This window comes from Pangasianodon hypophthalmus, chromosome 12 (genome assembly GCF_027358585.1).
Source record: "Pangasianodon hypophthalmus isolate fPanHyp1 chromosome 12, fPanHyp1.pri, whole genome shotgun sequence".
Lineage (NCBI taxonomy): Eukaryota > Metazoa > Chordata > Actinopteri > Siluriformes > Pangasiidae > Pangasianodon > Pangasianodon hypophthalmus.
In genome coordinates, this window is record NC_069721.1 from 23,937,091 (window position 1) to 23,948,367 (window position 11,277).

General features: G+C 39.4%; 1 protein-coding gene across 1 annotated transcript; it reads right to left on the reverse strand.

The window, feature by feature from the left end:
* Positions 1 to 201: 201 nt before the first annotated feature.
* Positions 202 to 11,257, reverse strand: dydc2 (DPY30 domain containing 2). The gene is made up of 10 exons (XM_026914776.3): positions 11,197 to 11,257; positions 9,703 to 9,850; positions 7,840 to 7,950; positions 6,634 to 6,735; positions 5,452 to 5,565; positions 3,924 to 4,022; positions 3,567 to 3,692; positions 1,933 to 2,016; positions 1,338 to 1,784; positions 202 to 981 (listed from the first exon to the last, which is right to left on the reverse strand). Exons 2-10 carry the CDS (start codon positions 9,847 to 9,849, stop codon positions 961 to 963), a joined length of 1,251 nt encoding a protein of 416 aa, XP_026770577.3. The 5' UTR covers position 9,850; positions 11,197 to 11,257; the 3' UTR covers positions 202 to 960.
* Between the last annotated feature and the right edge of the window lie 20 nt (positions 11,258 to 11,277).

An 11,277-nucleotide genomic window follows, 5' to 3' on the forward strand; every position in this document is an offset into this window, starting at 1 on the left:
ACACGTACAAGTCACTAACAAACCCAGAACAATGTTATCAGCATGAATCGAGGTCCAACGACTCCTAAAGCACCTTAACGAAAGAAATAAATTAGAAATAGATATTCTCGGATACTGACTGGGAATTTCATCTCCCTCACATTGACCTGACCTGAACACCAGTACCATTATCACACAGTAAGAACTTCCTGATTTACTTAAAACCAAAGACTGCCTGTCTTTATTTGCTGTCTTGTTTAGTTTTGCACATACACCATCGGGTTTATCCTGATGCTGTGCGTGTAGCGACCTGCTGTTGTATATTATCACATGTTTTGTATTTTACATCAGACTCCTGATTTCATCTCTCTGTTCATGTGGAATATAAATAGGACGAGGATAACAAACCGAGTCATGTGACTTTCTCACCAGTGAATCACTTACAAGTAAAACTGCATTCATTTCCATTTAAATGAGATTTGATGAAAAGGCCATGGTTTTGTGTGTCTGATTTTTTGGTGCAAATAAATGGTGTGTGAAAATAAGTCAAGTTAAACTTAAGAAAGTGAAAATGAAGAAAAGTGCCACAATATTGAAAAACAACACAACTTTTAAACCTGGTGTTTTTTTTTTTCTTCAATAAATTTCACTTCTGAAATCATGAATATCACAGTATAGTGTTTTTCCTGCTCGAACACACCTGATTCGGCTCCTAAAGCACTTCGCAATCAGGTGAAATCCTGAGTATGAAGGAAAACACAAACCCACGAAGCAGGAAAACAGATCATTTAATCTTTTCTACTTGTGAGAAATGAGCTACAGAGGACCGACTCATGTATTTTAACATGTTCCTATGACGAATACACTGAGTTCAGCCTGCTTCAGAAAGCTTATCATTTAAATAGACATTAAAACATATTATATCATACATTATAATACATATGCAGTATAAAGCATATTTAGAGAGGACATGGCTCATCTTCATTCTTCTTCTTCTTCCCCCTGCAACAATAACACTTGTTATTAAGAAGCTTCTATTTGGTTTATTGTAATTAGAAATACTAGATAAATTTGATTTTATTCAAGATATATTCCCTTTTAAGATATCATTTTTGCAGTGTAAAATCTGATGGCTCACTTAGAAAACCAAAAATATTTAAATTCCGTCACAGAAAAAGAGCGTTAATGGAACTCAGTACAGATCTACAGAGGGACATCTTGCATTATTACTTATTTGTCATGTCAGAAATTGAAGCAAAATATTCTTCATGCTGAAAAAAAAAAACAAACCATGGGTTGAAGCCTGTAGAAAAGACGCTAAAACACATAAGTGACATAGAAACAAGCGGAAACGTCACCGTGTCTTTGAGCGTGTTCGGGTCGGTGAGGGTCTCGGGCTCTTCCTGTCCGGGAACCTCACTCTCCTTCAGAGCTGCTGATTGGTCTTCATCCACGCTCTCCATCAGAGCTGCTGATTGGTCTTCATCCACGCTCTCCATCAGAGCTGCTGATTGGTCTTCATCCACGCTCTCCATCAGAGCTGCTGATTGGTCTTCATCCACGCTCTCCATCAGAGCTGCTGATTGGTCTTCATCCACGCTCTTCACCAGAGCTGCTGATTGGTCTTCATCCACGCTCTCCATCAGAGCTGCTGATTGGTCTTCATCCACGCTCTTCACCAGAGCTGCTGATTGGTCTTCATCCACGCTCTTCACCAGAGCTGCTGATTGGTCTTCATCCACGCTCTTCACCAGAGCTGCTGATTGGTCTTCATCCACGTCGGTGTGTGTGAGCTCGGAGTCGTCCTGTTCCAGAAGAGAGCGTACTGAATTCTCACAGCCCTCATCACTCCACCCTTTCTGTCTGACTCTCTCTGTCGTTTTGCTTTAATTTATTTCACTTAAACTCTTTCTGTGAATCTGTGATGTTAGAGGCTGAGAATAAAAGTGTCACCTGCAGCATCAGAGAAGGTTCAGGATTGACTGCTTCTTCCTCTGCTGATTTGAACAGAATTTGTGACGCATCATCGCCTGCTTTCTGCAGGAAGTGACATCATGAGTGTCAAAAAAAAACAGCTCTGGTTTTGAAATTCAGCCTTTTATCATTTCTACCACCATGTACTCATCTTCCTTCTTCTTATGCTTATAGTCAGTAGAGCGTATCTACACAGCTTTTCTCTCCTTTCTTCATGTTTTTCAGTTTATTTTTCTCTCTTGCTATCTTTTGCCTATTTTTTTCACTTTTTCTCCATTTCTGACGCACGGCAGAATGATTTCCGGTAAGTCTTCCAGCCGAGTGTTTACAGAAACACCAGCATTTTTTATCGCTATCTCGTTCACAAAGGAAAGGTTTTTCCACTTCATTTTTGAAGACGTGAATTTAACAACGAAGGATTCCAAGCTGAATAAAGCATATAAACTATACCAGCGATCAGGTTAGGGTAACATTAGCACTGATGATAAGTAGCTAGATATGGAGTTCATTGATATTGTGTGTCTATCGCTTCATATTTACCACATTTCACTTCCATTAATCACAAAATGTGGAGAGTTAGGAGAACTTTTATCACTGGTAGTACCCTTTCAGGTAGCTGTATCTGTAGTTAATTGAAAGCAGAGCTAACACTTGTAATGAGAATGAGGATTGTTTTGTTTGTTAGTCGACGGTGACGTGGTAGTCAGATGCTAGTGGTCGATGAGGAGGAACGCACAAACTTGGAGTTGAACTTGAACTCCACCGGTTGACTTAAGAGTCTGTCAGATTAGCTTCCTTCACATATCAAACCATCTCTACTCACAGAAACTCTTCTGCAAACAATACTTTACACGCTGATATTCAAGATATGATTCCACTGCAGTTCACAGTTTTCTGTAAAACCTCTCATGAGCGGTGTTTGATTCTGCTGCTGGGGCATACGCTGTCTCCCCTGTCAATCACTAGCCAATCGTGGGCCTCTGTTAGCTCACGTATGCGGAAGAGGGCAGATAGCGCCTCAGAGGAAGCATGTGTTAGCCTACAGATTTAGTAACGAAGATAATGTGTTAATCGATTAACTTTTTATTAAATAACAACTCTCGTGAGCGTCTTTATGGCACATATACAGTATCTATGGTTACTAACTGGTTTGAATGGAAATGGCTGTGTGCAGAATGAGCTTCATATCAAAGTGTGCAGTTAAACATCTTTCTTGTTTCCATCTTTCTTGTCGTCTTTCTACCTACTGTCTGTCTTTCTCTCACTGAGCAATTAGACTGTCCTCACGTCCTCCTCTGCGTGGCTTTGACTCGGTTGTGTCTCGCTCACTGATTCCTCAGGATTTATCACTTCGCTCTCTGACCATAATGCCTACATCTTGAGGTTTTGAATCTGAATCCTTCACCATAAAAGAAAAAAGGAGGAATGCTATCATTCAAACCTGTTCATCGTTTCCACTCACAGTGCTGATCCTTCCTGATCCATCTGTCATAGCTACACTAAAGCCAAACTACTTAAATATCGGCTTTTCAATCACAATCACAATCACAAGCACTTTATCGCCATTTGAAGCCGTTGTTTTTACAGTTAAATTTGACGTCTTCTGTCCTCACCTCCTCTTCTGCTTGGCTTTGACTCGGTTGTATCTCGCTCACTGGTTCTTCTGGATGTCTTGCTGCATCATCTGTGCTCTCTGAGACTGTACCTTCTACATCTGGAGGTTTCGAGTCGTCTGAATCCTGCCATAATAATAAGGCATGGAGGTAAAAAGTGGAGAAATTGCATCATCTTAGAATCATTCATAATCATCTTTCCTCTGGTTTCCTTACTGACCTGCGTTTCAGTCTCTCTTCTTCACTCTTTCATAATAAAGTGTAACAAAGTGAACTACTTTCCATTTCTCTCTATCTCTTTCTCTCCTTCTCTCCCTCTCCAACAGTGAGTATGAACAATGATAAATGATGTATCACCCTCACAGTGGGTTCATTCTCAGGTTCCTCGGTTGTGTCCTCATTTGCAGCTCTAGAGGGCGCTCTCTCCACATCTGTCGTCTCCGCCGTCTTTACGTCCTGGAGGTGAACACACAAACAGCTGGATTCTGCAGCTTTCTTCCTCTTTTCCAGTTCTGAGCCTGTTATAAGAGTCTCTCATTGCTTTTTTTTCCATCCACTTGGTTTTATACTCATTTTGGAAAAATGCCTAATTATGGCTTGACTGAGGTGTAAAAGTTGGTGTACATATAAAGAGAAGATGTGATCAAGAAATAATTTGTGCTCATTCAGTTGCTCATCATCATATTCGCATAAATATAGGTGACGTAAATTTACTTAAAACGTGCAAACCACTTGAATGGAATCATACAGCAATTTGAAACAGTTCTGCCTAAAAGGCCATTGCTCAATGTTCCTTTAACTCCAAATGTGATCAGTGAGTTCCTTTAGTTTCTTTAGATTTGCACCTGAGCTACGAGGATAATGTAGCTATCAAGTAGCGTACAGCTACCAGTTTAGCATTGTGTCTCAAACAGACTTGCTGATGTGGCTCCAGTTTTGACATAATGTGCTGTTTTATGAAGACGTGTATGTATAAGTGGTGCTGTTGAGGCAATATCTTTTGAAGCGACACCAAACTGGTAGCTATAATCAGTATAATAAACATTTTCCTTCAGGGCCCCGAGCCACCAGGGGGCAGCAGGATTTAGCAATATACAGGGTTCCTGAAAATCATTTGATTCTGATACTAACACACACAAAATTTCCAATCAAGGAAATTTCGACACACCAACCCCAAAAGTTTGAAACATTTGATATGAAGAGTGTTAACACATCTGGGCGATGATCCAGATGTACGCAGCTACATATCCGCATCAGTGCTTTCAAGAGCAGCTGTGATTCTTGCCTTCGATTATGTAATGAAGATGAGAAAACTCGGTATTTAGAAAAACACAGTGTTTCTCTTTTTAACTGGGACAATCCCAGTATTTCTACATCTCCTTGTTGACTTTCATACTGGATAAAAGCTGTACATCATTTTCGGACACCCTGTATATATATATATATATATATATATATATATATATATATATATATATATATATATATATATATATATATATATAATATTTGTTCATAATATCTTTTTGGAGATTAATGACTGAGTCCATGCCTTCGCAGGCTTTTGCAGAGGCTCCCCTCCTGTAGGATGTCGCTTAGTGCTTCCATTGTTTGTTAGCGACATTAGCCCTGTAGCTACAATGCCAAACTGAAGGAGCAAACTCTCGACATTGTTTGATGACATTGGGTTAGAGGGATATACTGCTCCTTTAATGACACTTCTGTATCTTTTAATCATGTTTTCTTTTCTCCTGCACTGAACCTGATGTCACTTTTTCCATTTTGTCTGGTTCTCAGATAATTCTCCTACTATTCCCTCCTCTGCATGTGTGCATCTCCTCCCTTATGGACGTTCCTGATCAGTGACATGCTTTAGATGCTTTACCTCCTCGTCTGGTGGAGCCTCTGCTGATGTCTCAGCTTCAGACTGTGTTTCTGGTTCTTCTGCCTGAGGCGGTGCGACAGGTTCTACAGGACCTGCTTCAGTGCCGGATTTTGGCTGGGTTGGTGGAGATGAAAGTGGAGAGATGAAGTGTAGAGATGAACTTTTCATAATTCTCTAATGCTGATGTGAGCAGAAATAAACACACTCAGGACAGATTGTTTGCTTTAGATCTCCCTGCATACTGAGACAGTCTTATAAGCTGAAAAGATCAGACTTTAAAAGAGACAAGAGCAAGAAAAGATGTAATGTAGAAGCCAAATTTCACAGCAGCTCTGCAGAGAGCACTGTCTTGTGAAGAGTAAAGAAAAATGCACCACCATCACCATCACCACCACCATCACTCCCAACCCTACCACCCCTACATCACCACCATTATCACAATCACCACCACCATCACCATTGCCATCACCCCCAACCCTACCACCACTTTCACCACCAGTACCATCATCACCACCATCACCACCATCACCACTACCGCAACCGTCACCAAAACCACCAACACCATCATCACCTCCGCCACCAACACCCCCATCCCTACCATCATCACCATCATCACCACCATCACCACCATCACCACCATCGCAACCGTCACCAAAACCACTAACACCATCATCACCTCCGCCACCAACACCCCCATCCCTACCATCATCACCATCATCACCATCATCACCACCATCACCACTACCGCGACCGTCACCAAAACCACCAACACCATCATCACCTCTGCCACCAACACCATCATGTTCACAATCCCTACCACCATCACCATCATCACCACCACCATCCCCACCATTGCCATCACCCCCAACCCTACCAACAACACCGCCACCATCACCTCCACCACCTTCACAAACACCACCACAACCACCATCACCATCACCCCCAACACAACCACCACCCCCATAAAATGCCAGTTGTCTTTGGAGCAGAATTTGTGGTGAAGATAGATAGTCCAGTGTTTGGACATATTGCTTAGCCATCTTTGATGATGCACTGAGCCACATTTCTGATATGACTAATCTCATCAGTCTCCAATTCGGAGAAGGAGTACACCCGAAATTCAAAATCTCATAGGAGTGAAGACTTGTGAATCTCACTGGTCCTGTTTTTTCCACCACGTACCCCATCAGCCTCCATCAGGACCTCCATCTTGGGTGGGTTCACCATCCTGGGTCGCTCTTGCAATGGAGCTGGAGGAGGTGTAGATACCGGCTCTTGTGTGAGCTTTAAAAAACATAACAAAAAAACCTATTGTTGAAGAAGTGCAGGACAAAAATGTTATGATTGTCCTCCTTCCTGATCTCAGGAAGATTAAAGTGGAAGATTACTCCAGTGGATCTCTATTTACTGCATGTGTGATTTCTGATTACCATTAACAAGCGTTCACTTGTACTAGAGGTTTAAGGGCAGATGTTGAACTCAGTCATACGTTTATGTGACACATGTATCTTTAATCCTATTTTTAATTAAAGATAATTTTAAATAAAGTTCTGTAAAAAATCTGTAACATTTTGTCCTTTCACAGGGATGAATTTGTGCTTAAGAGTGAGATCGTGTGGCTCTGATGGCGTATGGATACCACAAAGCCATCGATAGAGCAACCGGGACTACTTTTCTTACTGTTATGCTCCAGTGTTGGGAATTAGAAGTGGGAAAACTCCATAAGAACAGCTTTGGTTAATTTTTCTTTTTTACCATTAACTCTATAAACTCTTCAACTCTCCTTGGAATAACTCCGGAAAGATAGAAAGACAGAAACAAACAGATAACTGTGCGAACGAGCAGAAGACAAGCTTTCTTATGACACCTAGTTAATGTCTGTATAAGAAAAAAGTAAGCAAAGATATTTCGTTTTAAATATTATACAAAATTATTTACTTTTTGTGCGCATGTTACTTTAAGAATGACCAACACCTATATGCATATCTTCATCATATTTTGACAAGCGGAAAAAAGGGAAAAAAAAAAAAAAAGGTTTGGGAAAAAATATAGCGTTGATTTTCCACCATGGCTTCCAGTGTAACGGCTCAAGTTTTAAATTTGCATCACATATTTTCTACTTTAAATCTTTAATGACTTTAAAAATCTTAACACCTGCCCTCAGACTTCCACTATACACGAGTTTGGATTAAACCGGTTTTCTGTTGTTGTTTTTTTTATTTTTAAATGTATGTGACATATGAAATGTGAGGAAATTCTTGTCTCTGGTAATCTCACAAACACACTGACACACACTCACACACACTGACACACACACACAATGACGAGGTCGAAAACTCCCGGATTTCTCCTTTAATCTGAACCTCTCGTCCTCTGTCCGTCTCTCACCTCCTGCGCGGCTCGTATTCGCGCCTCCTCCTCCTTCAGCAGCTTCTGTTGCTCGGCCTCCTCTCTGGCTTTCTCCACCTCCTCCTCCACCCGCTTCTCATTTGCAGCCGTCTGAGCGAAAGCAGTGAAACAAGACATCATGAACTTAAAGGAAAAATCCACTATGAATGACTCGCATGTTAACCTTCATAACCCTCTTTCATGGACACGTTGCTCTGTTTTCACAGTTTCCTACATTACCCACAATGCCGCTCGGCTACCTGCTGATAGTGGGATTTCACCAGAGCTTCATCTCTACCTAAAGAGAGCGATGCAGCGGCGCTTTAGTCCTTTAATCTGCTCGGCTCTCTCACCTCTTCACACTTAACGCACTTTCACATCAACGCCATCGCGCTCGTCATCTCGTAGATCACCAATTAGCCGAGCCGTGTTTCTGCCTCGTACAGCTGCACTGCATTCTGGGACTTTGAGTCCAGTGTTTTCTACACTGGATTTCTCATTGATATGAAAAATGGCGAGTGAAAGGAAAAGGCGAGAGAAGAGAAGCTCTTGCTCTTTCGTTTTTTTGGGTGCTAAGAGTGAAACCTGACATATTTCAGTATAAACATTTTAATGTGTTTGAGGTTGGAGTCTTCCTTTAATAAACTCGGTGTTAAGTGGTTCCGGACAGTGCTTTGCGTAAGTATTCACCCCTCTTACTGTAAAATCTCTTCATTAGTTCTTTATGAAAATCACATTACACTAAATTGAGTTTAGTGCTCTATTTTGCCTCTTAGTGGAATAACAGAGATTAGCTGTTTCTTGTTTCAATTCTATTACAGTCCACAACACTGTCGAATCTTTATCAGGCTGGTTCTGACCCGTGGGTTGTAGGATTCACACCCCTGAAATAGTGGCCTCTATGCTCTGTGTAAGTCCAGATCTTAGAGCATGAAATAAGTCCACGTCTTCGAGCGCGTCATCTTCAGACGATAGAGAACGCAGCAGCTGTAGCGCCTTCAAACCGACCGTCCCTCAGAGCTGGAATGAACTTTCAACCTCAATCCGGACAACAGAATCCGTCACTACCTTCAGCAAAAAAACTTATAAAGACCCACCTCTTCCGTGAAAACACTTAACTAACCCCTAATGTGTCCCATTGAAAAAAAAAAAAAAAAAAAAAACCTGAACATACACTTGCTCTCACACCTCTAGCACTCAATTAAAAGTCTAGTAGCACTGCTCGTATTGCTCTGTGCTTGATCTATCGTTTTGCTTGTGTTTCCTCATTTGGATAAAAGCGTCTGCTAAATGAATAAATGAATAAATGTTTCCTTTCTTCTACCCATCCAGAGATGGACCAGCTCCAGCCGGTTTCTGCCTCGTGAGGATGTGAGTATTCAAAGCATCGCTGCCAACCCTGTGTGGACTTTGAGGAAGACAACAACCTCTAAATTAATATACACATAAAATTCTACATGACTATAATTAAATGCAGAAAGGACATTGTTCATATCACACTCTCCAGTGTCACCCAGATGAGGATGGGTTCCCTTTGGTTCCTGGTTCCTCTCAAGGTTTCTTCCTCGTATCATCTAAGGGAGTTTTTCCTCGCCACAGTCGCCTCAGTCGCCTCAGGCTTGTTCACTAGGGATAATTCTGTCTAACATCTAGGACTGTTTGCATGTTCTTTGTTTCTTATGTTCTGTAAAGCTGCTTTGAGACAATGTTCATTGCTATACAAATAAAATAGAATTGAATTGAATAGAAATGTAAAACCCGTGCAGCGTGTAGGTTTAAGCGCAGTGATGTAGGGAAGTGCGTCCGGCAGAGCGATGGTGTGAAAGCAGACTTATGGACGAGAATTTCATTCGTTCTCGTGACCTTTTTGGCGAACTCCATGTTTTCTTTGTATCTGTAGATGTAGTGAGCGAGAAACTCGACGGGGTCCATGGGCCTCCGCTCCACCACTTCTGCCAGAGCCTCCACCAAACATTTACCCAGTCTGCGTTTCAGGAACTCAGAGTCCATCCTGACAGGAAGAAAACACTACCTTACTGATTAAACAACAACAACAACAACAACAACAACAACAACAACCACGTACACACACACACACACACACACTCAGGCTGCTGTTAGGTATTAAAAGGAAGTTCTGTGATTAATAAATCCTTTTGTGTCCTAAAACATAATATTTCAGTGTGGTATTAAAAACACAGGACTAGCAGGAGTAGAAAATGTATATAACACACAAACAAACAAACAAACAAATAAATAAACAAATAAATAAATAAGTAGATATATAAGTAAACAAGCAAGCAAGTAAATAAATAAATATATTAAAATATTAGTAAGTAAATAAGCAAGCAAGTAAATAAATAAATAAGTGAGTAAACAAACAAATAAATAAATAAGTAGATATATAAGTAAGTAAGTAAACAAACAAGCAATCAATAAATAGGTAAGTAAGGAAGTAATTCACTAAATAAATAAATAAATAGCAAGCAAACAAATAAATAGATACATAAGTAAGTAAATAAGTAAGCAAGTAAACAAACAAGCAATCAATAAACAGGCAAGTAAACAAACTAACAAATAAATAAAAAAAAATAAGTAGATATATAAGTAAGTTAATAAGTAAGTAAGCAAGCAAACAGGTAAGTAAATAAATAAATAAATAAATAACAAGCAAACAAAGAAATAAATAAATAAGTAGATATATAAGCAAGCCAGCAAGCAAGTAAATAAATAAGTAAATATACAAAAATATAAGTAAGTAAATAAGCAAGCAATTAAATAAGTAAGTAAGTAAACAAACAAATAAATAAATAAAAAATAAGTAGATATATAAGTAAGTAAATACGTAAGCAAGTAAACAAAAAAGGAATCAATAAATAGGTAAGTAAGTAAGGAAATAATTAGATAGATAGATAGACAGATAGATAGATAGATAGATAGATAAATAAGCAAGAAAACAAGTAAACAAACAAATAAATAAATAAATAACAAGCAAACAATCAATCAATCAATAAATAGGTAAATAAATAAATACATACATACATACATACATATATAAGATTAAAATTGCTATTTAGTAAAAACACACACAATGCATTTGGGTCCCGAGATGTTAAGTACCTTATTTTACATTATTATTAATAATAAAATTATATTTAAAATAAATATTGTATAACAAGCCGTGATTCAGAGTTAAAGTAAACTTAACCTGGAGCTCTACCCTCCTGTTACAATCAAATTATGTTCATTATTCCTTTATTATACTCATTTTCTCACGACTTTGTTAAAATGTTAAACATTTGATGTGTTAATTTCACTAAAATAAAAACATGTAAGGCTAAATGTGAAAGATTTTACCTGCAATGAAACTGTTCTGCTGGTCGCGTCTCTCTTTTCCTTCCCGTGACTGTTTTCCGTTTCCATGGTAACCGTGCAACA

What these genes read in the sequence shown, in the direction of transcription:
- dydc2 (XM_026914776.3), bottom strand. Translation starts at nt 9,849, where the DNA reads ATGGACTCTGAGTTCCTGAAACGCAGACTGGGTAAATGTTTGGTGGAG. An exon ending in ACATGGAGTTCGCCAAAAAG is followed by an intron (nt 7,951 to 9,702) that starts GTCACGAGAACG and finishes GCTTTCGCTCAG; the next exon opens with ACGGCTGCAAATGAGAAGCG. An exon ending in AACCTTCTCTGATGCTGCAG is followed by an intron (nt 1,785 to 1,932) that starts GTGACACTTTTA and finishes CTTCTGGAACAG; the next exon opens with GACGACTCCGAGCTCACACA.